The sequence below is a fragment of the Ictalurus punctatus genome, chromosome 5, assembly GCF_001660625.3.
Source record: "Ictalurus punctatus breed USDA103 chromosome 5, Coco_2.0, whole genome shotgun sequence".
NCBI classification, from domain to species: Eukaryota; Metazoa; Chordata; class Actinopteri; order Siluriformes; family Ictaluridae; genus Ictalurus; species Ictalurus punctatus.
The window spans coordinates 28,129,923-28,157,250 of record NC_030420.2 but is presented as its reverse complement, the minus strand read 5'-3'; the positions used below and the strand labels follow the sequence as shown (position 1 = coordinate 28,157,250).

General features: G+C 38.8%; 2 protein-coding genes across 8 annotated transcripts in view; both read right to left on the bottom strand.

Annotated features, from left to right (window-relative positions):
* Positions 1-10,779: 10,779 nt before the first annotated feature.
* On the bottom strand, positions 10,780-16,434 carry plk2b (polo-like kinase 2b (Drosophila)). 2 transcript variants are annotated; one of them, XM_053680378.1, is made up of 15 exons: positions 16,192-16,434; positions 15,999-16,106; positions 15,788-15,904; positions 15,419-15,548; positions 15,108-15,291; positions 14,656-14,854; positions 14,421-14,568; positions 14,239-14,333; positions 13,990-14,119; positions 13,796-13,876; positions 13,533-13,692; positions 12,250-12,379; positions 11,854-11,964; positions 11,167-11,396; positions 10,780-11,134 (listed from the first exon to the last, which is right to left on the bottom strand). In XM_053680378.1, the coding sequence occupies exons 1-14, from the start codon at positions 16,375-16,377 to the stop codon at positions 11,196-11,198; spliced, it is 1,980 nt and encodes a 659-aa protein (XP_053536353.1). In that variant the 5' UTR covers positions 16,378-16,434; the 3' UTR covers positions 10,780-11,134; positions 11,167-11,195. The 2 variants fall into 2 exon arrangements, with proteins under 2 accessions (XP_053536353.1, XP_053536352.1); XM_053680377.1 differs by having other exon boundaries at positions 10,780-11,396.
* Positions 16,435-21,585: 5,151 nt separating this feature from the next.
* The window catches only part of si:dkey-190g11.3 (uncharacterized protein LOC567059 homolog), a 6,604-nt gene continuing 861 nt past the window's right edge, over positions 21,586-27,328 (bottom strand). For 2 of the 6 annotated variants that reach the window (XM_053680376.1, XM_053680375.1), the window contains 6 exons: positions 26,975-27,328; positions 25,586-25,774; positions 24,693-24,797; positions 23,937-24,077; positions 23,099-23,149; positions 21,586-22,883 (listed from right to left, as the gene is read on the bottom strand). The exon at positions 26,975-27,328 is cut by the window's right edge. In XM_053680376.1, coding sequence (XP_053536351.1) covers positions 22,719-22,883; positions 23,099-23,149; positions 23,937-24,077; positions 24,693-24,797; positions 25,586-25,753 — 630 coding nt within the window. In that variant the 5' untranslated portion in view covers positions 25,754-25,774; positions 26,975-27,328 and the 3' untranslated portion in view covers positions 21,586-22,718. Of the gene's footprint in view, positions 22,884-23,098; positions 23,150-23,936; positions 24,078-24,692; positions 24,798-25,585 lie in introns of all 6 variants that reach the window. The other 4 variants (XM_017467945.3, XM_017467944.3, XM_017467946.3 and 1 more) reach the window with 4 other exon arrangements.

Below are 27,328 nucleotides of genomic sequence, written 5' to 3'. Positions count from 1 at the left end.
ATGCATAAAGTCTATAAATGTCTAGCAATTCATCCTTCTTCCTATAGTTGAAAAGCTTTTATATCATTTCTATAGTTCTATAGTTTCACACTCAAAGCATTATGATGATTTCCATGAGTCATATTTGAGAAATGACAGATGTTCGCTGCTGCATGTGCAAAAAGGAGGCATGTAAACACAAAAACAAAAACATCAGAAAAAAAATACACAGGAGCGGGAGGACCCAGTCGTGATGATTTAATACTGTCTGATAAGTCAACAATGCTATGAAATTTAAAAAAAATGGCAGCAGAGGATGCCAAGCACGTGCGTGCATGTGAATGAGTGTGCTTCAGGGACAGAAGAGTGATAGAGAATGTATGAGAGATAGAGAGAGAGAGGTGGTCTAATATGAGTTTGTGCCTTATCATTACCCCGAAAGCACTAGACAGATTGAGGAGACAAATGCCAAAGTGTGAGTGTGTGTGCCAATCTGTGAATATGTGTGTTAGTGCTTTTTTTCGTCTGAGGCTCTCTCTCTGCGTCATTTCTGACACCTGTTTCCTGCCCCCTGCCACGCTTCTGTATGACCCCCCTCCTCCTACGCCGTAACAGCCGTCCTCTCGTTAGCACACACACAGCAGTGAACAGGGAGCTGGCTCCTCCACAGCTCGCTGACTCACCAGCTTCAGTGGGAGAGAAAAGCCAATCACAGCTGTACAGGCAGGGAAAGTGTTGCTTTACACACTGAATGAAAGAGCCACTACTGCTGCACACAAATGAGCCAGCTCAAAATAAGTAATGATTGTTGGTTAATTTCCCTCAGGTACATTTATTTATAGACAGCTTGATTGTTATGCCCCTGGCTTTAATATAAAAAAAAAACATCAGCAACTAAAAGGGGATCACTAATATAAGTCTATTTTCTTAAAGCCGGCAAATGATTACTGTGCTACTACTGATGTCACTGGCACTTACAATATCATCACTCCTTCAGTGTCCAGAATGAACAGTAACTGTAAATGTGGTGCAAATTTAATAGGTACACCAACACTGTGCCTTCAGACACTGGCCACTTTATCACACCTACAATAAATGTGCGCTTCGTAGACCTACAAAGTTTACACAGACACACTCTCAGGGAAGATAGGTACAAGCACTTGTCGGTACACTTAATGGAACATTTTGTACCTTTACATAAACCAGCATTCAGTGAGGAGAAAAAAGTAAACAGATACTTTTGTTTTTGTTATTTAATACCTGCGTGCATTTATGTATGTAGGCCTACTTATAAAAGAAAACTGTTTATATTCATAAGCATATAAAAACGAAATTCATGAGGAAAAAAATATTCTGACACTATATATATATATATATATATATATATATATATATATATATATATATATATATATATAATAAAAATCTATATAGATCTTACATAAAAACAAATCAAGTTCTTGATATAAATGTTCTAAAAAAATTCTTTTGAAAAATGCACCTTGTGGCAACATATAAGACATTGTCATTATTTAGGAAGATTTTCATGCTAGTATCATGGAGACGGGTGTCTCTTAAAGCTGGTGATCACTTGAGCAAAAACGAGTGGGACAATTGCATGCTATGGTGAAAAGCTTGCCTTGCATGTCTGGATAGTAAGATGACACTGGAGTGAACTTCTCCTAATTTAATATCACTCAATTTTGTAAACCAATCGGTTGTTCTTTCACCATTTCATAAAGGTGAACCTGCAGAGCGCTCCATATGGTGCCCTGTAAGTGTCCTACAATACTATTTAGAATGTTGGCCATCTGATTCTCAGACCACCTGTTTATCAACAGGAAGAAAGGATACAGGAGCTCCCTCATCTAAACAGAGACTGGTCTACTATTGGGTGGTCATCATCACCATGGAGTATAGAAGGGCTGGATGCTTGAGTCCTAACATGACGTGGCACTTTACGAGGAGTGTCTCCTCTTCATCTGCATGCAGCTTCAGGAAACTACCCAGCACTGCTGGGTATTGCCATGAACTTTCTTCAGGTTCTCCAAGGTTAACATCATACTTCCAATGGTATCAGTGTCTTAAAGTGTATCAGTTACTTATGACATTGTGGCATACATTATCCATGTCCAACCTGGTGAAAAGGTTCTTGGGAAAGAAAGCTGTAATACACCAATATATATTGCAAATACTGCATCATATTTCATTTTCTGACTTCTTTCTGACAGAAGGTTTCAGCATGCATGCACACTCATGCAAGAAGATATCTAGGTGTTTCTCACAGCCCATTACGTTTATCTGAAGTATTAATAATGACATCAATTTCATTGTAGGTTAAAAATAACAGTCTACCAACTAAAATGTCCAGGCAACAGCAGTCTTGAGCTCAGAAGATTGAACTGATGAAGGGCTAGTGAGGGATTATCACTGTACACCTAGAAAGTGTACCAACAAGGTATTAGACATACCTTGTAAAGTAAAGTAAAGTAAAGATGCCAATAATATGTATAAACAATCATAAAACTAAATTATCTATTTAAATGGTTGTGGCAAGGTTTGCACCATCCTGTGTAATTTCAAGAGACTGTTGTGTGAAATTCCCAGGAGATTAGCAGTTTCTGAAATACTCAAACCAGCCCATCTGGCACCGACAACCATGCCAACCATGCCACATTTCACAGAGATCACACTTTTTGTTTGATGTGAAAATCTTGAAGCTCTTGACTTGTATCTATGTGATTTTATGCATTGCATTGCTGCAACATGACTGGCTGATTGGGTAACTGCATAAATGGGCAAGTGTACAGGTGTTCCTATTAAAGTGGACGGTGAGTGTATATCAGATTATGATATCATATATATAGCCATTCAACAAATGTTAATCTTCATAAAGTCTTAATTCACAACTCCATACATTTTGCATTCCACTGAACTAATTATTATAATAATAATGACCTATTTTGAATGACCTATGATTTAAAAAGAAACCCCTGTTAATTGATAGATATAAGTCCAAAGTTCCTTTGATTTCTACACCTTTTAGATGTTCCACAATCTGCTCCGTTTAGTTCCATAGAATTATTATTGCAACTATTGGTCAAACATGAGATCTGAAAAAAGTGAAATAGTGGCACATTGGAGCAGGAATCACTCTCCCTCATGCTCACTTTATGAATATTTTCAGTGGAGGAGGAACAGTAGACAGAACATTTAATGTCAGGGTTGCCAGTGTCATAATTTTTATGCTGAACTGGGTTAGTTAAAAAATACTCCACAACCTCCAAGATCTTGTATAATAGAAAATAATTGGAATTAAGTCTAATACATGTATGCAGTGAAGACAAGCTGTCTATGATGTACAGAACCATTTCAATTGTAAGATATATTGCAAATTAGGGAGAGGGAAATGGGATGGATATAGAGTGGATAATGCCCCTAAATCAGAATTGTGTGTGCACCAGCGTGACTTTGTTTCCCATGCAAAGGCTGAGATAAAGAAGAAAAATGTGTCGCTCTTTTCCAGTGTATGAATATTTTGGGCTAGTTTCAGGTTGTTATGTGGTTTTCGAAATGTAGTTGGGCTGGAAATTGTGCTCAAACGTGGCAACCCTGGTTAATGACATTAGCTCTTTGGGAAACTCACCTGCTGAACTGAACACAATTAAACAAAGGTGCGTCTAAAAGTGTGTGTTGTACAAAGTATATTATAACTGAGACAGAACACAACTAAGTAGTTGAGGTTATGCGTCTTGTAAAACAACCAAACAGCTCGGCAGTGCTGGAATGTGAACTCACAACATTCCAATGAGTAACCGAAAGCCATAAGTACTGAGCCAACATATCCACCACTAAGTAGCATTTTATGTGTTTGGTTGTGCTGACAGATGATGCGAAATGTCATTTTTCAGTGTGGCAGGGCACCATCTGTTCAAGGGCCTTCGCCTGATTGCTTGCCTGAAGCTCATTATTTGGTGTGAGTTCTCCTCACCACCTGGGTGCAATGCTTACAGAAACACAGAGGAGAATCACACATTGGACACTATAGTTAAGTCTGTGGTTTCTCTGCTCCTGAATCACCCCGAATACTCCATCCATTTACAGAGTGAAAGGAGCTCATGTTCAAAGTGAGTGAGGGGAAGGGAGAGAAGGAGAGGAAAAGAATTACACCGTGATCTGATTTGACTCCCTTGATCCTCCTTTGACTTATAGGCAGATCTGGAGTTTCTTGACGTCGAAAAAAGCCAACAACAGCACATCTGCCCACAGACAGACAGCCCGACCCTGGGCATGACTCACTCACATGCCCATAAGTGTGAGACAACAGCCATACTGTTCAAAGACGCATGATGAACAATAGGACATAGACACGTGATCAGTTTGTAGTTCATAAAAGGTGAATTTAGTCTCATTTGAGGCTTCACATGAGGACATACTTCATACAGGACTTGATGTTTGTGGCATACTGGCATTTTTATTCATACAGTCTTCTCACTCTGTGAGTTTTCATTCCACTTCGCCATTCAGAATTACGACTAATTGTCACCATGGGAGTTTATTTGTAAAATAAAGATTTCAGCATGTGTTCAACACTTTTTTATTATTACGGTCAAAACAAGAGCAAAAACACACTCACACAGTTGAAATGTTCACTTATTTATGTCAAGCCTCACTGTAACCAGATTTCCTGTTCACACTATTGTTCTTCCATCCAACTGACAAAACACGGGATATCCACTTGGATATGCGTCAACAACTTCATGATGTAAACACTGACTGACCCTTGCTCTTCTGATTGCCTTTCACCATAGTTGACAGAATATGTCCAACAGAACCAGAGGTGGGTAGAATAGGCAAAAATTTTACTCAAGTACAAGTAAAACTACTTCTAAAATTTATTACTCAAGAAACAGTAAAAGTAATAATGTTAATAATGACTTGAGTAAGAGTAATAAAGTATCAAATGAGAAGACTACTCAAGTAGCAAGTTACTCGTTACCTCTGATCTTATTCAAATGAAGGGGAAATCCTGAATCTCAGACTATATGGCAAACTGTAAGTCGCATCTCTCCTGGAAAGTCTGTCTGTTCTTTTTATATGATATAAAACCTGGGTTCAAGATGAAGCAGCATATCCCAGTCCTGTGATGGGTACAACAACACACACACAACCTGTCATTTTCAACACAAAATATCTCTCTCTCTCTCTCTCTCTCTCTCTCTCTTTCTCTCTTTCAGACACACACACACTAAAAAACAAACATTTTCTCAACAGCTGTCTTTATTTCACAATATATTATCAACACAAATTCGCAAGACTCGCAACCTCATTATACGTGATATAAACTAATTATTAAAATGATATATATTCATTAACAATTAACAGTAACGGTGGAACGCCACAGAATGTAGCGAAGTAGAAGTACATTTCTTTGATGAAACATTAACTTGAGTAAGAGTATAAGTATAGCCAGTTAAACCTATTATTAAATGTCTTTTGTTTTTTTTCAAAAAGTTGCCTTGGGTATAGCTAGATTTAGAAAAACACACATATAAAAAGACCTGTGTTTTCTGAATAATGATCCTCACCTTCTCTCAAACCCCTTTAATGGCTTGGTTTATATCTAAAATGATATCTTGGTCATACACTATATGGTCATATGTTTGTGGACACCTGACCATCACACTCATATGTGCTTTTTGAACATCTCATTCCAGATGTAGTCCCCCATATGCTGTTATAATAACCTCCACTTACCTGGGAAGGCTAGATTTTGGAGCATAGCTGTGGGGATTTGTCCATTCAGTTCATCCCAAAGGTGTTCAGTGGGGTTGAGATCAGGGCTCTGAGCAGGCCACTTGAGTTCTTCCACACCAATCTTGGCAAACCACATTTTCAAGGTCCTTGCTTTTGGATCAGGGACATACAAAGACATTTTATACAACTCTGTGCTTCCATCTTTGTGGCAACAGTTTGCGGAAAAACCAAATATGGGTGTGATGGGCAGGTGTCCACATACTTTTGGCCATATAGTGTATTTCTGATGTTGTGCCTTTTGCATGAGTACTACATCTCATGGTATTTATGATAACAATATAACATTAACTAAAACAATTAAAGCTTGCATATTAAACATAATATAGTTTAGTTCAAAAATAGAATGATTATTTACACTAATTGTAACAAGAATAATACGGATTTTATACTGTTTAATACTGTTTCTTTAAATGAAAATATGTTTCATGAAATGACTTTATCTCAACATTTTAATGTCTAATTTTCCTTATTTGATCCTGGTAATTTGATCTGGTCAACAATAGCATGTCCACTCTGTAATGTGAGATATAAGACAATTCAATAAGAATGAATCATGTGTACCATAATGGCCACCATGTTTTCCTGTTATCTCTATGGGTCTGGAGTTTTTGATCCTCTTTTAAAACAACAATATACCAGTGATTACAATTTGTAATTATTATAGAGAGACACATCATTTATCTGTTTATAGTTACATCTAATGTTGTATAATGTCCACAAAACAAGTTCCTGTTATCACTTAGATTATGCAGCGTGTCCACCATACAGGCACTTATGAATTAGCTGTTACTACAGAAACAGAATGAGCTAATTTATATAAACCTGTGATTTGCCTTTCTGCCAGAAATACAATCAGAGCAGGTGTTATAGAAAATTAACACCTTCAGAATCAAAATTCAAACATGCTGTGGTATAAGTTACAATATAAGACCTTATGGCCACTGTTTTCCCTTTGGATGAACAATTACATTGTTGTGGTTTTGGAGAATAAAATATACAAAGATCAGCCATAACATTAAAACCACAAACAGGTGAAGTGAATAACATTGATTATCTCGTTACAATGGCACCTGTCAAGGGGTGGGGTATATAAGGCAGTAAGTGAACAGTCCGTTCTTGAAGTTGATGTGTAGGAACCAGGAAAAATGCGTAAGGATCTGAGCGACTATGACAAGGGCCAAATTGTATTCACTAGACGACTGAGTCAGAGCCAAAACAGCAGGTCTTGTGGGGTGTTCCTGGTATGCAGTGGTTAGTACCTATCAAAAGTGGTACAGGGAAGGACAACCGGTGAACTGACAACAGGGTCAAGGGTGTCTAAGGCTCTCTGATATTCGCTGGGAGCGAAGGCTAGCCTGTCTGGTCCGATCCCACAGAAGAGCTACTGTAGCACAAATTGCTGAAAAAGTTCATGCTGGCTATGATTGAAAGGTGTCAGAACACGCAATGCATCACAGGTTGCTGTGTATGGGGTTTCATAGCTGCAGACCGGTCAGAGCGCCCATGCTGACACCTGTACACAACCGAAAGCGCCTACAATGGGCATGTGAGCATCAGAATTGGACCATGGAGCAATGGAAGAAGGTGGCCTGGTCTGATGAATCATGTGGATGGCTGGGTGCGTTTGAATCGCTTACCTGGGGAAGAGATGGCACCAGGATGCATTATGGAAAGCAAGCAAGCTGGCAGAGGAAGTGTAATGCTCTGGGCACTGTTCTGCAGGGAAACCTTGGGTCCTGGCATTCATGTGAATGTTAAGTACACCCCTTCATGGCAATAGTATTCCCTAATGGCAGTGGCCTCTTTCAGCAGGATAATGCGCCCTGCCACACTGGAAAAAATTGTTCAGGAATAGTTTGAGGAATATGACAAAGAGTTCAAGGTGTTGACTTGGCCTCCAAATTCCCCAGATCCCAATCCGATCGAGCGTCTGTGGGATGTACTGGACAAACAAGTCCGATCCATGGAGGCCCCACCTAGCAATTTACAGGACTTAGAGGATCTGCTGCTAAAATGTTGGTGTCAGATACCTGTCTTTACCTATCTTTTATTCTGACAGTGTAGAGAATAAGTCAGTTTAGTAGCAGAAGTGTTCAAATATGGATCAAATAGTACTTTCTGAAGGACCATTTTCAGTAGTGTGTTGTACATATACTCTGTGATTTTGCACTCTTGAAAAGCTGTCAGAACTCAGAGGGCCTGACACACATGAAGTACACTCTCAATCTCCTCTTTTATAGTAGCTTATTATACTGATCAGGAAATGAGAAAGGGCTGTCCATTATACCTTGAAGTACTTGTATTAAAAATATAGTGCTTTTATTTTATTTTGTTTTAAGAAAAAGTGTAAGAGAAAGATAACTGCACCAATGGGCAGATCTGATGCTAACATCCTTTTAGTAACCTTTAGTAACCTTTTAGTCTTCTTCAAGCTTCTGTGTCACATCATATTTGTCCACAGTATAAAGCACATGAGTGGACCCTGTATTTCAGGAAATGCTATACTCAGTATTGGATGAGTGTTTTTCTGTAACAATGCGGAAAAAATAACACAGTCACATGGTCTTTTGTTGCTTGGGTACCATTAAGGAATTTTATTGAATAATCAATTAACTGAAAAGCTTAATGATTATGACGATTTTGCTTTGTGCGCATATAGAACTGTGAAGGCAGTTTGCTTGCTGAGTCGCTTAGGAAACCACCGCTGCTGACGTCAACTCAGTTTGCTACCTTATCGAAGAGGCGTGTATGTTGGGGGCGGGGAGCAGCATTTTCAGAGCTAACAAACAGTTATTCATAGCCAACAGAGTCAGTTTGGGCTTGAGCAAAAAAAAAAAAAAGAAAAATGCAGACAAGCATGTTCTCTCTTTGAACAAATCCAGAACAAAGACTTTTTCGTCCTTCTGACTAGTCATACTTCCATGGCAGCCCAGCTTCATGCATCACTACATATTTGAAATGGACCATTGTTTGGAAAGATTTCAATATGAATGAACAATGTAGTTTTAAACATATGAACATTTCATTTCATATGGCAGATTTGCTCAAGCCGTAACTCTGCATGGAGTTTCACATTCTCTGAGTGTCTGCGTGGGTGTTTTTCAGGTACTCCGGTTTCCTCTAACTTTTCAATAATGTGCCAGTAGGAGCAATTGCTACTCTAAATTTCCCCTAGGTGTGAATGACTATGTGATGCTCTATGATCGATTGGTGTCATGTCTAGGGTGTATTCCTACCTTATTCGTTGTCTTCCTGGAATAGGCTCTGAATCTACCACTATCATGACCGTACTAAATTGGTTGGTCAAGATGAATGAACATTTAATATTATAACACACCCACTCTATTACCTCATTTTGTCTTGGCATGCATTTGCAAATTGACAAAAAACTTCATGACCTCTTCTGTGCTTGACGTTATGTTTCCCATGGTGATGATTAAGGTGAAGCCCACATAGTTATATACATGTGTGATTCTTCTACCTCTGTTTCCGTAGCTCCAGCTAAAGCACACACACACACACCCACACAACCGTTGGCAGGCTTCAACAGAGCTGAAAAGATTTTTCCAAGGCCACTGAATCTCACTGAACCATCCATACTGATGGTGTGTGGGCCTGTAGACCATCTGACTATCTCTTCCGTCTGAAGACTCAGCAAGACAGAAAGTGGGACGTCGCTCATACGTAAACACAGAAGAAGTGAGGAATCCTAATCAGAAAGAACACTTGACAAGTTGGCAAAGAGAATTATTGCAATATTTAGCAGAGTATATACGTAGGTGCCGATGGTAGAAAGCAGCCTCAGTGAAATGTAAAGGAATACGTCACTGGATTTCGAATCAACCATGATGATTATCTTACTCATCAGCAACTGGAGCATATTTAGGAGATTACGTATGACTGATGTCATGAAATGACTGATAGATGTGTCTGGTTACAGGGCCTCTGAAGCAACGTTGTAAGATTAGATGGAGCTGTTACTCATTTTCCTGGTTGAATAATGTCAAAGTTCATGCCTTTGTCAAGGCTTCTTGGTTTTGTCCGATCTTAAGTAATTAAATAAATGAAATGAAAGCGTTATTAAAAGAATGTATACAATATACTGTACCTTATGTTAATATGCCTATGCCAATAATTATTACTCCATGGACTGTACTCCAGTACAGTCCATTAAGGATTGATATAGACAACAGATTATAGATTACATAACCAATATGATATGCATATATTGAACCAATATAATCTTATATTATCATTCTGAAGGCTGAAACTTTATTACACCTTTTCCTGTATGCATAAGGAGAAAGTATTTACTCAATTTAAATACATCACTTCCATAAAAGGTCACTAGAGGTTTAAGGTTACTAAACATGACAATATTTTAATAGGCACCTAAATAAAAAATGAGTCACGTTTATTTAATTAGACAGTCATTCAGCTTTATTCCCCCCATTATACTGCATGGCGTTGTCATGGTTATAATGATGGTTGCTAACACGCTTTTGACTATGAGACAGTTCAAACATGACTTTTGAACAAAATGCTTTTTCCTTTAGTTTGTTTGCAGTTCAGTCAGTCATGCTTTTATGTGTTGAGTTTTCCAGGAAAGAAGATGTTGAATAAAGACTGACGCTTTATATAAATGTAATGTGTTTTTACAAAGATATAAATGGATATTAGTGTCTTCAGAAACGTTGGCTGGGACCTAGAAAGGTCATCTGTTGTCAAACCCATTACATTATATACGTTACATTATACAGTGTGTACTGTAGAAACAAAGAAACATTTCATTACACTGCAACAATTGAAATGAAAAACACAAAAGTCAATGTTTTTTAGTTAGATCAGTTTTTATTATTTAATAAAAAATAAATAAATACATATTTACATAATAAATATTTTCTAATATCTAACAAATGAAGTAGTCTCACACATACACACATATTGACATGCATAAAAACAGTAATAGTCTCATCAACAGACTTTTCTTTTTTGCTTTAAATCCAGCTTTCATCTCGGAGTTTCTCCAAACCTGGTTACATTCCTCTAGCCTCTGGTCCCAGCCCAGTCTTTCTTTTTCTTGCTCGTTTTCTAATAACGTAATGCTACATTCATTTCTCCTTTCCGCGATAACCTCCACTATCCACCACCATCTTCATTTCACAGCACCTACTTCTATCCAATTAAACTTTCTCTAACAGTCTTTCAGCATTAATTACCACTTCCACACTAATTAACAGTTCCAGTTTGCTTCTGTGCTTTAGCCAATGTTCAGTTCACAGATTTTTCTTGTTCTTGCGTGCCCACACACACACACACACACACACACACACACACACACACACACACACACACACACACACACACACATACAGACACAGAGCGAGACACACTGAGTTTCACGGGTCTCTTTTGCATCTCTGCTGGAGCATGTTGAGTGCATATTCCATACGGCTGCGCAGCTCTGATGTGCAGCCGGCCCTCAGGAGTGCACTCAGTTTAAATGTGGCGGATGTTCGCTCCTCGTTGATGTACGTCAGGAGGTAGTCGTCCTGCTGGGTACACAGGATGAGTTTGGTGTGGTCATGGTAGAAGTTTACCTGTTTGAAAAGATAGAGAGAGAAAGATAGAGAGTTTGTCATCCTGGAAATAAAACAGGATGTGGAGCATTGTTACAGCAGTGGTGAGTCACTGTGATACCACTGTGTGCGTAGGCTTCTTCTTGATCTTAAAATAAGCTAACCGGATAAACAATTTAAGGCAAGAACAGTACACAGTATTTCTAGAAGGAAAAATACACAGTAAGAGACTAGGAGGCCATTCTGCATGTAGAACTGTACGTTGAATAAAGGTGAAATACTGAAGAGTAATGGTTCGGAGAAATAATAAAAAAAAAATCTGAAGGACTTATCAGGAAACATGATTCAATAAATAGGTTTCTATGGAAAGGTTGTGACTACTGCTACAACTCTGCAATCAAAAAACCTGCAGGAATGAGTTGCTTCCTGGATACCAGTGTATGAATGAAGAATAGACTGAAAAGGTTTCTTTGATTACCTGGAATGTGCCGTCATTGAAGAGCATCATGAGGGCCCGGTCTGACTTCAGCCATTGCAGCAGATAGAGTCTGGGCTTTTCAGCATCTGTGTCAATCACCATATCACCTCCCTAACGACAAGTTAATGAAATGTTATTGCTTAAACAACAAGCAAAACAGGTTTAGATCGAAACAGCACCCTTACACCCTTTTTTTTTTTTTTTTTTTTAAGAGTTCATTGAGAACCTTATTTACGTTATAAATGAAGAATTATACACAAATGCAGAAATAATGGTTGTCCTTGATTCTATCAAGATTCCATGTTTAAGGTTGTTTTTTTTTTTTTTTTTTTTTTTTTTTTAAAATTTTTTATTTACATTTTAAAAAAGTGTAAATGTAGGTTAATTTCCACTCACATCCATCAGGTTTTCTTCCATATAGTGAGCGAAGTACTTGAGAATAGTGACCTGGCCCACACAGTTCTCAGGAACATCTGTTGTGTACATCACAGCACACTGCCCCATCTCTGCATGCTGAAATACAGTCCTGGTCAAGAAAGATAAATAATAGACAGAAACACATTAAAACAGTCACCTAAAGAGCATAACATCATTAAGTGACAAGGCAAGGTTATTCGTGTATCTATGTGATCTTAAAAAGATATTTCTTGTTTTAGTAGTAAGGTACCAGATTCTTACTATTTGAATGTACTGTTACATTGAACTGTTATTTTCATGTTCCATGTATCTAATTTAGAACTATTTTGTGCCATTACTTGATGATGATGATGCCCACTTTGCCGAATTGGGAGTGCTCATGTGCCTCAAATAATTATATTTTTCCATTTCTATAACAATGCAACTTTCTTCAAGATCAGCAAAGTTCCAACTTAGCTCCCACCTAACTAATTACTCAGTGACCTAGTAACTACCTATCTACCAACACATTTGAATATGTACCTACCAAAGAATGTAACTACCTACTTACCTAGCTAACTACCTAAGAACCTAGCTCACTAACTACCTGTCTATGTACCAACCTACCTAACTTTGTAACTAGCCTGTCTACCTAATTATGTAATTATCAATCTACAATATAACTTACTACCCACCTTACCTTACTAACTACCCAACTACCAATCCAAGTACCTACCTACCTCTCTACCTATTTGGGAACGTACCTACCTAAGAACTGTTATTACTTTAGTAACTACGTTACTAACTTACTACCCATCTATGCACCTACGTAGCTAACCTAATTATATAACTACCTACAGATCTACCTACCTAAGTACCTAAATATGTAGCAAATTATATATATACCTACCATCATAACTTCCTAACTACCCATCTGCCCTACTACCCACTAATCTAGTAAACTAGCTAACTATTGTACTTGATTTTAATACAGAGATTTCTTCTTTATCCTAAGTCCTTGTCCTTATTAAACCCAATATACTTTCCTATATAAAATATTGTGTTTTCACGATGTGTCCATTCATTCAGGCCATTTATACTTGCACTACATTTATCTTACAGACTCCAACAAGTGCGTGTCTACCATCAAAATCCCTCAAAACATGTGTGTTGTGTAATTGTCATGTCTTGTGTGATAATTACAAATGACATTCAGCACTTGACAACAGCACTGATTACATCAATTGATTTGAGTTGGCGACTGAACAAGCCCTGGCACCTACGTTTTGTCAGCTAGGAGACTCATGTGCGTTCCGCTGTTGAAAAGGACGCCCACAGTGTTGTCGGCCAGCTGATAACCAAAGCCATATTTGTTGGAATAATCCACCCACTTTGTCACCCACTGCATGCTGCTGCATCCGCTAGCCTTGGGTAATTTCTCAGCTGTGGATTAAGAATGGATTGTTATTTACACGTGAATTTAAATTGCCTTCCACAATGAATGGATTTTGTGAATTTGTAAACACAGCGTGTCCGTTTGAAGTACCTGTGGGCATGTGCTCCAGGCAGCCTCGTAAAACACTGGCAATGGCTTCTGCAACAGAGCCTGTTGTACTGTCCTCCAGACCTACAAATCAAAAGGGGATGTTCTCAGCATTGCTAATGAAGTAATGTGAGACAGGAAAATTACTGAGAGTTGTCTGTCTGATTGACGACACACACACAGACACACGCACTTACATTCATTGCTGCTGCTGTAGCTCCCGAGGCTGCCTCTGACGATCATGAGGATGGTGTCTCGGGCTTCAGGCTGTGTGACTGTTGCCTGGGAAACAGGCTTTCCGGCCGGTAGTGACGGAGTCCCTCTTTCCTAAAAAGGTAAAAAGGAAGAAAGAGGGGGCATGTGAGGACTGCGAATCATTGTCATTCACTCGGTTCTCCTCTGCTATACACCGTGTTCTCAATGAACAGATAGATGCCCCAGCTCACCTCTGACGATGGTGTAGCAGGCTGCTTATTAATTGAGGTCGTCTTGAGGTCATTGCAGAGTTTGTAGATGTCGTCTTCTTCTTTGGCTGTCTTATCTATAAGTGGAAGGACTGTCTTGATTAAAGAGCTACAATGTTATTTTCAGTTTGTATATACATAGTAACAATGAGTCTAGCACTTACTGAGACTCTCATAGTACTTGGCTTTGTCTCTTTTCCCACCAAATAGGGCAGCAGCGGCCTTCCTGAAAAAGCTCTTGGCAGGGCTGGAGATGTGGAAGTCCGGAGCAGAGAGACAGCAGCTGGAAGGCAGTGTCTCTGGCATGAAGCCCTGTGTGGGCAGAAATTACTAGTTAAGATCTCAGTGCTAAAAAACATCTGGCATTGTAGATACAAAGTGCACAAAACAAAAACTGACCTGCGAGAGAAATTCGTGCTGTGCAATCTCGTCGAGTCGCGGTCGATCTGCTGGGTCACGGGAGAGCATGCTGGCAATGAGCTGCCTGGCTGCGATCGACAGTGAGGAGGGCAAAGAGTAGCGAGCCTCTTTAATACAGCGATATGTCTCCTTAAGATTATTGGTCTCAAATGGAGGTTTGCCCTGGAGCAGAGTGTACCTGCAGGAAAAAGGGTGAATATCAGTCAGATAAACTCAAGGACATTTGGTGCAGTTATTCTTTTAGTTTCATCAATCCATCAGTTTCGTCAATCATCAGTCCGTTTTTTGGTCATGCATGATTGATGAAACACAGTTATGTAATGGAATGTGTGTAGGTCAATTCTGATCAGTGCTGGATTCAATTTGCCCTGCAGGACAGTGCTCCCCTTGTGCACTGTTTTGTGGTAGAGTAAAAGCAATAGAGGACTTACATAACGCAGCCCAGGGCCCAGACGTCCGACTCCCAGCCATGGCCCTGTTTATTCAGCACCTCTGGAGAAAGGTAATTCGGGGTGCCGCAGATCGTCTTGCGCCTGTTGCTCACTGGCTCTAGTTTGGCAGCCAGCCCAAAATCTCCAACCTTGAGCTCCATTGAGTCACTCACAAACAGGTTCCCTATGGAGTAAACAGACAAAATTGACCCCCAGATTCAGTATGGCGTCTACTCAGATTTCAGTGAGAAGCCTGATGTTTTAAAAAAATAAATAAATAAAATATTTTATTTCAGAAGTGAGCTGTGTACCTAGTTTGAGGTCTCGATGTAGGATCTCTTGATCGTGCAGATATTTCAGTGCAGACACTGTCTGTTTGAGGTAGTACCTCACTTCTGGCTCCGTTAGTACTTTGCGTGCCTTCAGGATATGTGCCAGTGACTGAACAAAGACAGAATTGACAGAGACACATTAGTAAAACATTCACATGCCAATCCAGCTCCTTTCGTTAAAAAAAATATTCTTGCTCACCAACTAATACTAACATTTCTCAAAATTTGTGCAAAAGAAATACGTCACTGATGGGTTTTTTTATTTTATTTAAATAGCTACTGTGCCAAGGAGACAGTGCATGTGGTGTAATCTTTAAGCACAGGCATGATGAGGGGGGGATGACTCACTCTTCTGCTGCAGTACTCCAGTAAGATGTAAATGTTATCTTTATCTTCAAAATGATGATAGAAATGAACGATGTGCTTGTGGCTCAGTCCTCTGTGCAACTCGATCTCCCTGTTAATCTGCAAAGCAACAAAACACCGTGCATTACATCTAGACTTTTGACATAAAGCGCACGTGATTGACAGCTAGCTACGGGCGCGTGCCTTGGCTCACCTTCTCACGCTGGTGCGGTTTGGCGACACGCGCGTGCGGGATGATTTTGGCCGCAAACACCTTTCCGGCGGACAGGTCAGTCAGCTCGTAGCATTTAGCAAACCCTCCCTGTGACACATGAATAAACACAATGTAAAGCAAAATCTATGCAGAACATTTCACCGACCGACTCCTGTGCGACGCAAATCCTCACCTTTCCGAGAACTTTCCCGCGGCAGTAACATTTCCCGGTCACGGGATCCGTGATAATGCGCGAGAACTCCGTAGTGTTGGCACTCTGCTCTTCTTTCTTCCGCCGCTGCTCACTCGATTTGTTAAGCTCGCACATCCTGTCGTTATTAGTCGGCTGTTGGTTAGAAACGTTCCTCGGGCTCTCCATCTCTAGTCTGCGACCCGACTGTGTCTCTGTCTCTGTTATTGCCGCTCGGTTTTATACCGAGAACTCCGCCTCCTGTCTAGACTCCCAACGCAAACACTCATTTAACGTCATAAGCAAAGACATCATCGCGCATGCGCTTTTCATACAGCGTTTCAGAACTCAGTGGTGTTCCTACTTTCCTGTTTCCAATAAACAGCTTTTTTTAAAAAAAAATTTTTATTTAAATAAATAAAACAAAGTTTTTTTTATTCACCAGTAAATATTCTGACCCTTCATTGAAAATGAAAAATCCATCCATCCATCCATCCATCCATTTTCTGTACTGCTTATCCTACACACACTGGACGAGGTACCAATCCATCGAAGGGCACAATCACACACACAAACACAAACTATGGACAATTTAGAGACGCCGAATTAGCCTACAACGCATGTCTTTGGACTGGGGGAGGAAACCGGAGTACCTGGAGGAAACCCCCAAATCACGGCGTGAACATGCGAACTCCACGCACACGAATCAAACCCCAACCTGGAGGTGTGAGGCAGAAATGCTAACCACTAAGTCACCGTGTCCCACTGAACAAAAAGAAATATATTACATTAATTTAAATGACATTTACATTAGTATCAAACACCCTTATCCGTAGCGCAACTTACAGAACTGCTCTGAATTCTCTATCAAAAACAGATCTTCATGCAACTTGAAAGTGCCTGGGCAAGAGGTAGGATTCAGCGTTTTTGTTTTTTTAGTGTGAAGACATCCAGTAAATAGTCTTGACACGTCTTCCTGGTACCTTGAGAGATGGTGGGTGCAGTCGAGTCATGCTAGAGAGTGTGGTGCAGAGCAGGGTGTGATAAGTGCCTTAAGCTAGGCTTTGGGCAAGAATCAGGCAGCTACACAGAGCCAGCGGAGAGAATGCAGAAATAAGGAGATGTGGAAGAAGGGACCGATGGCACACAGTGTCTTACTGGCTGACAGGTCTCAATTCTGCCAAATGCTATCTCACACAGTCAGTTATGCTGTTTTTTTTTTTTTTAAAACAGTAAAGGGATTGAAACTGAAACAGTAACAACATCTCATGCTGAGCAGGAAAACAAGGTGTGTAAATGTGTATATGAGTTCCAGTTTACATGAACATGATATGAACAGAGCATAAGGAAAGATAATGTACATTGCATGGCACTGTAGCATCTAAACCCATACAGTGATGGCTTAATTGTGCCACTCTTTGGCTAGCAACACCAAACTAGCCTAATTAGAAAAGTTTATCGGTCTTGAAGTCCTACAAACAGTGACAACACCCTAGGCAAGTTTTATGATAAATCCAACTTTTTCTGTTCATCATACATTGATGTGTGGTAAAATGACTGAAAGAACTATGAGTTTCACTTTGTAGTGTATTTTTGTAGGTTTGATAGGTTTTGAAAGTAACAATGTAAAGTAATTAGTAATCTGATTACTTTTTACATGCAGTAATCAGTAATGTAATCAAATTACAATTTTAAAGTAGTAATTAGTAATCTGTAGTGGATTAGCTTTTTTTTTTGAGTAACTTAGCCTTCACTGTCCAGTCTTGAGATGACATGGAACTGAACAAGCACCTGAGTGACCCCCATGGATAGAAATGGCTAGATCTTCCTGATGTTATGATGAATAGCATGCAATAAGTGGGATTTTATGTTCAAACATATGGGCATGATGTTTTGTATAGTGATGTATAGCACATGTTTTCATGCAATTTTCTATAAGAAGAAAGGTATAAAAGATTCTCCATTTTTTTTGTTTGTTTTTTAAAGTTTATTTTTGTCAGCTGTTTTAAACCATTTTCTTGAAGGGTGTCAGTTATTTTGAACTTGAGTGTATTTCTTGTCAGATATATCAGTGGTTCTCAATTACATCATGCTCTGCTCAATTCTGAACTAAACTGAAGCAACATAGCATCACCTTGTGGTTAATGTGATGTAGGGCCACCTAAATAAGTCCCATTCCATTACATACTGTGTAACGGATCTATATAGATTTCTAAGTTTCTCCAAATTCTATCAACACTTTATTAGAAACTTTATTAGAAACACACAGACTCCATTTTATGTGATATTCTATGTTTTGTAAGGTCATGCTACTCCTTTCCTCAAGCCAACATTCATAGAACATTTCCAGCTGGCAAATTATTCCCACTCTCAGTTCCCCAGTGAACATGCTCTCATATAGCCTACTTTAGACCTGGTGTCCTGCCCAGTTATGACAACCATCCTCGTGGTCATTGACCATTTCTTAAAACCACCAAGACCTCAGGCAAACTTTATTCACAGCCTGTGAAACACCTGAGTGGTTGTTCCTACATATGTTTTAAATCTTTGGTAAACCTGAAGATATTGTGCCAGATCTTTTATGCATACCACAAGTCTTGTGTCATGGAGAAATGACGAGTTTTGGTTTGCCTCACTTCTGGGTATCACACACAAGACAATGTTCAATTAGATAGACCCAACCAAGGGATAGGTCAAATCATGAAATAGATAGAACTTTCTGTGCAGACCGGCCTGAAGAATGGTCACAGTTTCTCTCCTGAACAGAATACACACAACATTCACTCCACCATTCAAGGCACCCCTTATTAAGCACAAGTTATTTTGGATCCTATACTGATCCAGGAGCTCTACACATGACAACCAGACCATCCAGTTCTCTGAGCCAGAGGTGTCCCAAAAGAAAAATTTACTCTTGGGAAATTGGTGAGTGGTTACTGTTGTGCCAGCATTTTTGCCCATTCACAATTGCACTTAGTCAAATTATAATACCCATGGTTCTCAACCAAGCGCCAAGTCAGCAGACAACATCCAATGATCAGTCAGAAGAATCACAAGCAACCAATTCCTGTTCACAATCACCAGAATTCTAATCAAACACACCGATTTCCACCGATTATCACACACCATTCATAAATGCCAGACTGTTGCTTTGCAAAGTCTTGCATCAGCATTTGCACCTGTGACACAACTGAACTGTTGTATGTATTCCTGTATCTCTCTGGCTTTGACTCTAGCTTTGCTTATTAATTTGTTCATTTGGGTTTTTTCCCCTGTTCATGCTGGTTTGCTGATCGCCTGACCATTTGCTACTTTTGTTTGCTTACACTTGTATTCCTTTTTCTGTGAATCATGACAACTGGTCCTCCATCTGGACTTTTTGGAACTTTTTGTAGTTGTGTCACTGCACCCACATTGATCTTGTATCAGTTTAAACTTCATCAGAATAAGCATGATGATTATAAACCATGATTCTTGAGTGGTTGGAGGCATCAGATGGCCCATGGAGAGAAGAGAAAATAGACATGTCTGAACTGTGTCTGCCTCCTGCCCTGGGTCATGCACATGAGCCACACCACTTTCTAAATTATGTCCATTTGTGGTGGTGGTGTTTTTTTTTTAGGACAAAGAAGTTCATAATACTATAGTTCTGTACTAAGTCAGCACATGTTACCAGGATGTTATTCATTAAGATTTTTTAAACCCCATTTTCTCCCAATTTGATTATTTGCCAGTTCCTCACTAGCTAGCACTCCCATATCATGTGACAGCCAACTGAGTAGAGTAAGTGCTAACATGCTTCCTCAGAGACATGTGAAGCCAGCCAACACAGGGCTGCTCTCAGGGCAACTGAACACACTCAAAGGAAAATGCTAAATGCCCTCTTCCACATACTGCACATGAGTTCAAAGATTTATTAGTGTTAGTCATTATGATTGTTAGGAGACAAAGCAAAGTCATTCCTCCTACCCAGAGAGCATGGCCACATTTGCTCTCTTAGGCTCTTGGCTTTATTATTAGGCATATGATTAAATGCTTTATCAAGCTCATCAGGCATTAATGGAGTCTCATGTATGTTTCTCATTCATTAGTCTGCTCTGGTAGAGCAGTGTTATCAAGATTCTAATGTCATTTAATCTTGAGCCATTTATGCTCATTACAATTGACTGTATTCAGGTTTTCACACACCTTGATGAGAGATACAGCATTTATACATGCAGTCTTTATAATCAGTTGAGTGTACAGTGTCACTGACCTCTTAGCTGCACAATGTTAGAGGAGATTGAGCTGAGCTGATGGGCCAATGTATTTTAATAGCAAAATTGAAATAGGTCATCTAAGTTATGTAGTTATATAACCCTATTTCTGAAGACGGAATTGGAAAAAGGTGAAATAAAAGACTAAAGACAAAAATGTATTTTTCCAGCAGCAGGGGCTCCATATGAAGCATCACAGCCCGTCTTTTTTGTGTTGTGTGAAAACCATCCAAATACTAGCCGTGCTCCAAGATTCATTTCAACTTTCCACCTCTTAATTATTACTCATTTTATTATATGAGTAATATCATTTTACATAAGCAGCAAATGGACAAAAGAAGTTGAGCTTTGTTAGTGTGATGTCTCCAATCTTTCAGTAAGAGCAAAATTTTAGCTTGTGAGTTGCGCTCAACAATTTTACATTTTAACTCCCTAAACAACTCTGACCCATCAGTTGATCTAGATTTACACTCCTCTATTTCATAGACCTTATTTTATATATATATATATATATATATATATATATATATATATATATATATATATATATATATATATACATACATATAATATATATGTATATATATATATATATATATATATATATATATATATATATATATATATATATATATATATATATATATATATACATATACATATATAACTATAAATTTCACTGTAGTTACTGTACAGTAGTAATGTGTTATGACATCCAGTTCTCTGACCCAGAGGTGGCCCAAAAGAAAATTCTACTCTTGGGGAAGGGGTGAGTAATTACTGTCGTGCCAGCATTTTTGCCCAGTTACAATTGCACTTAGTCGAATTACATTACCCGTGGTTCTCAATTAAGCACCTAGTCAGCAGACAACATCCCATGATCAGTCAGAAGAATCACAAGCAACAACTTGTTCACAGTCAATTTTAATCTAACACACCAATTTCCAATCATCACACACTATTCATATACTCTGGATTGTTACTTTGTAAAGTATTGCATCAGCATTTTCACCTGTGACACAACTGAACTGTTTGTATTCCTGTAGCTCTCTGGCTTGGTCTCTAGCTTTGCTTATTACCTTGTTCGTTTAGGGTTTTCCCTGTTCCTGCTGGTTTGCTGATCACCTGAGCTTTTGCTACATTTGTTTGCTTACACATGCATCCCCTTTTCTTTTACGACAGATGGTCCTCCATCTGCACTTTGTCTATAAAACACTTTTTGGAGTTGTGTCACTGCACCTAAAGTGATCTAGTATCAGTTTAATCTTCATCAGAACAAATAAGAGTAGTTAATGAATAATATACTTGAAAGTGAGCAAAAACCTTATGGGGTTGAAGTTTCCCTGAACATATTACCAGCATTAAATCTAATGTATCTTGACCAATACAAACCTGTTTTCATTAATAATGTTAGCTAATTTAGTCAGCAGGCAGGCTAGCTAAATTAAACTGGATTGCATTTGTTACAGTTAGACATAAGTGGGATTTCAGTAATTGAGTACTGATTTGCACTGTCATGATCTCATATACTATAACAATTCAAACTATTTTCTTCATCAGTAACATTAACTAGGTTTGTTCTGAATTAAATTTAAGGGCAGATTCAGAAAGTTTCTCTTTTCAATTATGAAATCATCCATCCAAGGTGAGTCACTTTAAAAAAAAAATAAATAAATAAATAAATAAATAAATAAATAAATAAATCATCTTATTTTTAGGTTTTTTATGGCTCATTTTCTATCCAAAAACTCGATCAAATCTTATCCAGCAAGGTTTTAAACATCTTAATGAAAACTGACTGACTGCATTTACTGCTGTTTTTGTTAATTAAGCCCCATACTCTACATGATTTGTGCAGGTAAGGCAAGGCTAGAAGGCCTAAATAAAACATTTCTATGTCGTTAAATAAATAGATGTATGTTTTCTTAAAGTAGAGATATCAAAGTATATTACTGGCAGAAAAAAAAACATTTGTGGAAACCGCAATTTTTCATAATTTGGGCTATTTTACAGAATTCAGCCACAGAGACTCGGCATGCCTCATATACAGTATTTAACATAAAACATTCTGACTAAGATTATGCAGATTCCAATATTCTTACTTCCACTCAATAATAATAATAAAAAAACAACCTATGTTCAGGTCACCGTTCTAATGTTGAAATCAGAGTCAGCAAGCTTTATATAACAATTCAATTCAATACAATAAGTGTTGTGGGTCTGAAAATATCCATTTGGTAGTAGTGAAAATCATCTGCAGTGATTTGCTGGAGCTCAAGTTGGGGGTTTGCGAACTGTAGCCATGTCATAGGCCCAGGCCTGGTCCAGTCCTTGTCCCTCTGATGCTGAAGCACGCCAGTGAGGGAACGGGAAACGACAGGCGATCACTCTGGCATCATGAGCCAACTCCTGCTCCAACTTTCTGCCTAGCACTTCCATCTGAGAAGAACCCAATATGGGGAAAAAATAAATAAAACAACAGTATGTGTAAGCATTTATGACTCATGCACCAAATGTTATTACTGAGGGCTATTTTAATAATCAGCAGATTTTTTTTTTTTTTGCTGTTGCTTGACTTTACTCCTAATGATATACTTTGAATTCCGGGCATGTTTTGTAAGCACAAAATGGCAAATCCATCTACTTATACATACCACTCCGGGCGCCAAGAAGACTGTCAAGTTCTTATATCGGGACAAATCAGTCTGTGAAATATGAAAAAATTAGGTATGCACTGTAATTTGTACATTTTTATTGTAAAGAATATAGCAATCACCGTATAGTATGGACATACACTCATTCCTCCCATTTGCGGTTTAACCACTAAAGATACACTTTAAGGCCAAAAGTATTTGGACATATGGCCATTACGTCTATATGAGGGTCTTCCCCATATGGCAACTGTTTCCACAAAGGTGGAAGCACACAATTGTATAGGCTATCTTTTATGCTGTAGCATTAAAATTTCTCTTCACTGGAATTAAAGGGCCCAAACCTGTTCCTGCATGATAATGCCCCTGAGCACAACATGAGCTCCATAAAGACCATGAGTAAACTCGAGTGGCCTGCACAGAGTCCTGACCGCAACCCCACTGAATACCGCCTTCTAAACGGACATCAGGGTCTCACCTCAAGAATGCTTTTGTAAGGTTGAATGGGCAAATCCCCACAACCACACTCCAAAACCTAATAGAAAGCCTTCCCAGAAAAGTGGAGATTATTATAACACCAAGGAGGAATAAATCTGCAATTAGATGAAGAAGCATACATGAGTGTGATGGTCAGGTGTCCATATACCTTTGGACATATAGTGTATAAATACACTATTTAGACCAAACATTCACCACTTCACCTGCATAGTTGTTTCCTCCCCCCAAATTTGAGCCTAAAGTAGCCAAAAGGATAGTGTGACACTATAGAGTTATTTATGGACTGTACCCTTTTTGTAACAAGACACAACTACACAAAGAAATACCAACATGTTTAAAATACCTTCCAGAAGTCCTCATTCACAAATCTTGCTGCAGAAGTTGGAATTCCCATCCACCTTGCTCTGGCTCTGGCATAGCCTATCAGAATGGAGTTTATTTCAAAGCCAGTACACTGGAAGCCCAAAGACGAGGCAGCAAACACCTTAAAAAAACAAAACAAAGCACTGAATGAGAGCACATGATCAGAGTCTCTCAAAGTCTGATCTAAATCTATATATTATATTACACACACTTCTTTGTCTCTCGCTGTAAAGCACTTCGAGTTGTACTTAAATAAATGCATGAAAGGTACTTTATAAAGAAATACAATTACAGCAGCAACAATTACAATTATTGTTATCCAGAGAACACTAGGCATGAAGCAGGAATACAACACAGATTGGAAGCCAGTCCATTGCAGGGGACACACACAATCACACCTAGGGATAATTTAGTTTAGCCAATCCACCTAATGGCATGTTTTTGGGAGGTGGGAAGAGACCAGAGAACCCAGAAGAAGCTCACTCAGACCGAAACCTGAGCCCAGGACTGAACCAGGGACCCTGGAGCTGTGAGGCAACAACACTACCTGCTGCACCACCATGCCCCCAAGCTTCTTCTTCTTATTATTACTACAACAGCTGTAAATCACAAATACGGGGCATTTCCCAGCTTATCACCGATCAGATCATGTTGCTGAAATTGCACATGCAACTTGAACTTGAGTTATACATACAGTATATCTTTGATATACTGTTACTCTGTTCCAAGCACTCACCAGTCTTCCGTTTCCAGAACCCAGATCTGCCAAACAGCCTCCTCTGCCCTGCAAGAGCCTCATAACATTCTGTGTCTGCACCCTGCTCGAGGGCAAGTATGGCACCTGCACAGTAGAGACAGGACTTTTATCTCTGACTGGGACCTCTAAGAGTGAATTGAGGAGGGCAGACAAGACAGAATTTCATAAATGCACATTCAGGTCATGGAGGTATGCAAGATGGATAATGTTTGCATGAAGAAAAGAGCCTTTTACATTATTATATACAGTACCAGTCAAATGTTTGGATGCAGTTGAGAGAATGTCTGATTTAATTAACTTAGGCTACCTTCACCATTACACAACGCAGTTCAATAACATCACAACAACATCTTCTCTTACTTTTAAGACAATTCATTATTGCTCTAGTGAGAAAGAGTTCGTAACACAAGCCTTCATCATCAGTCACAGTCTACGTTATTTGCTCTGAAGGTCAGCTAACATCTTGTCAGCTATTGATCACAAGGGTGAGATGGGGAAAACAAGACCAGATGCAGAGATTTTACTGTTCTGCCAGTTATTATTGTCTCTTCTGTGCTGAAAAATATGCATCACTTGAACCATGTAATGCAAACATGGCCTAAAAGACACTATGGTTTAAAGGACTCCACATCAAATTTGTTTGTAAGTCAATCAGAAATGGTTAAGTTTGAAATGTATTTCCTAAAACTGCTCCCTTAATAAGCAGTAACAAATTTATGTTGAAATGTATTTAGTACAGTTGGATGAAAACTGTCTAAAGTGCCATCAAAGCTACTTTATAGAATCTAAAATATAACATAATTCCAAAAATCAAACATAAAGAAAAAGCCTTACGTAAGTTAGTGTCCCCAAACTTTTGATTGACATGTTACCTTTAGACTTGTTGGCACTTTTCGAAAACCAGGCAGTGCAAAAACTGTCCAGAGACCGTAAGAGGCCATAAGCATAGTTCCTGAAGCAGCCATGACAATCGGCTTTTCATGAGCATGATGTAACGTTTTGTCTTGAAGGATGATGTCGACAGAGTCTTCCATGATCATCTACTTGAAATGACCAAAATTCTGAAATAGAGTTAATCAGACAACACAGGTGTTATTTTAGAATTTCTGCACTCTTTAGCTCAACTTCACAGTTCTCCAGTGAATATATTACAATGTACCCAAATGCTTTGTGTAGGGATGCACAGAAACTATGGCCCCTGAAAATTTTCGGCCGACAATGGCATTTTCGGGTTTTTGGCCAAAAGAGAAATAAGGCAGAAAATATGAGCCGAAGATATACGCCGCCACGCCCCGCCCCTCAGTGATCGGTCCTCAGATTTCACTCTCACTCTATTGTTGCATTAAAACATCACAAAATCCGCAATTTAAAGAGCATTATTTTGACATGGAGAAAAAGCAGCGTGCACGGGAAATGTTACAGGCAGAGATGGAGATGATGAATGCATCTGCTGAAGGATCGATGCGCAGCACAGAGTGAAATGTGCCAGAGAAAGAGCTGCATACAACTGATGAGGCGCAAACGCCCTCACTTTCTGACATGTTTAACAAAATTCTACAGGAAAGCGCCCTGATCCACAGCAGTGCCAAAACAAGCTACACATTCCATTGCTTGTGCGGACTGCACGCAGGTATTTATCTGCCCCAAGCACCAGCACAGAGTGAGAGAGTATTCAGTGCAGCGGAGAAGAGGAACCGTCTCTCCTGCCAGAACGCTGAGCAACTTTAGTTCTTGAAGAAAAACCTGCCACTTTTGCTTAAATAGAAAGCAGTCCAATTTGCTATGTGTATAGCAATTACATTCAAATTCGTGTAGCTCTGCAAAACTTTGTTCTTGACTTGAGGCTACATCTGTTGTTTAAAGTTTGAGGTTGGTTTTAGTTCTATTGCTGCTCTTTTGCATTGTTGTTTTGCACAATCATCTTTAATTAATATGGAAATATGTTTATGTAAACAGAATAAAGACCTAGTTCATTACTTGAATGCCGTTTTGCATATCATAATAGTTTTCTAGAACGTTATATTATTGGGATAATTTGATAAAAAATAATCTGTTAAATTTGATTGTTACAGAACTGAATGAAGAATAACATATTTAATATTGTTTTTGTATCAACTGTACAAAAAACTATTTGAAGATAGGTTTTTAAAAAGTTATATTTCGGTTTTCGGCCAAGTGCAACCTGAATTTTCGGTTTCGGCCCAGAATTTTCCTTTCAGTGCATCACTAGCTCCGTGCATCGAAAATAAAGCTCTACTTACTTCATCGTTCACATGGGAAGAAGTCAAGGAGCCATGCTGTAAAATCTGCAGATTATCTCTGGCACCATTCTATGAAAAGCTTTTGTAGTTATAAAAAATTCATTAAAACGACATCATACCATAAGACATAAACTGTGAATGTTATCTTTACCTCTCAGTGTGGGGGAATGTGAATCATCTCTCTTAGAATCAAGTGGAAATTAAGATCATAGACAGTTTGAATAAAATATATGACTGTAAAATAGGCATACATTTAGTGTGGGAACAAGAAAAATTAATAGAAATAAACACTTAATTTTATTAAAAGGCTGTTTCAGTACACAAGCCCAACTGCTTTCATCTATGATTCTTACA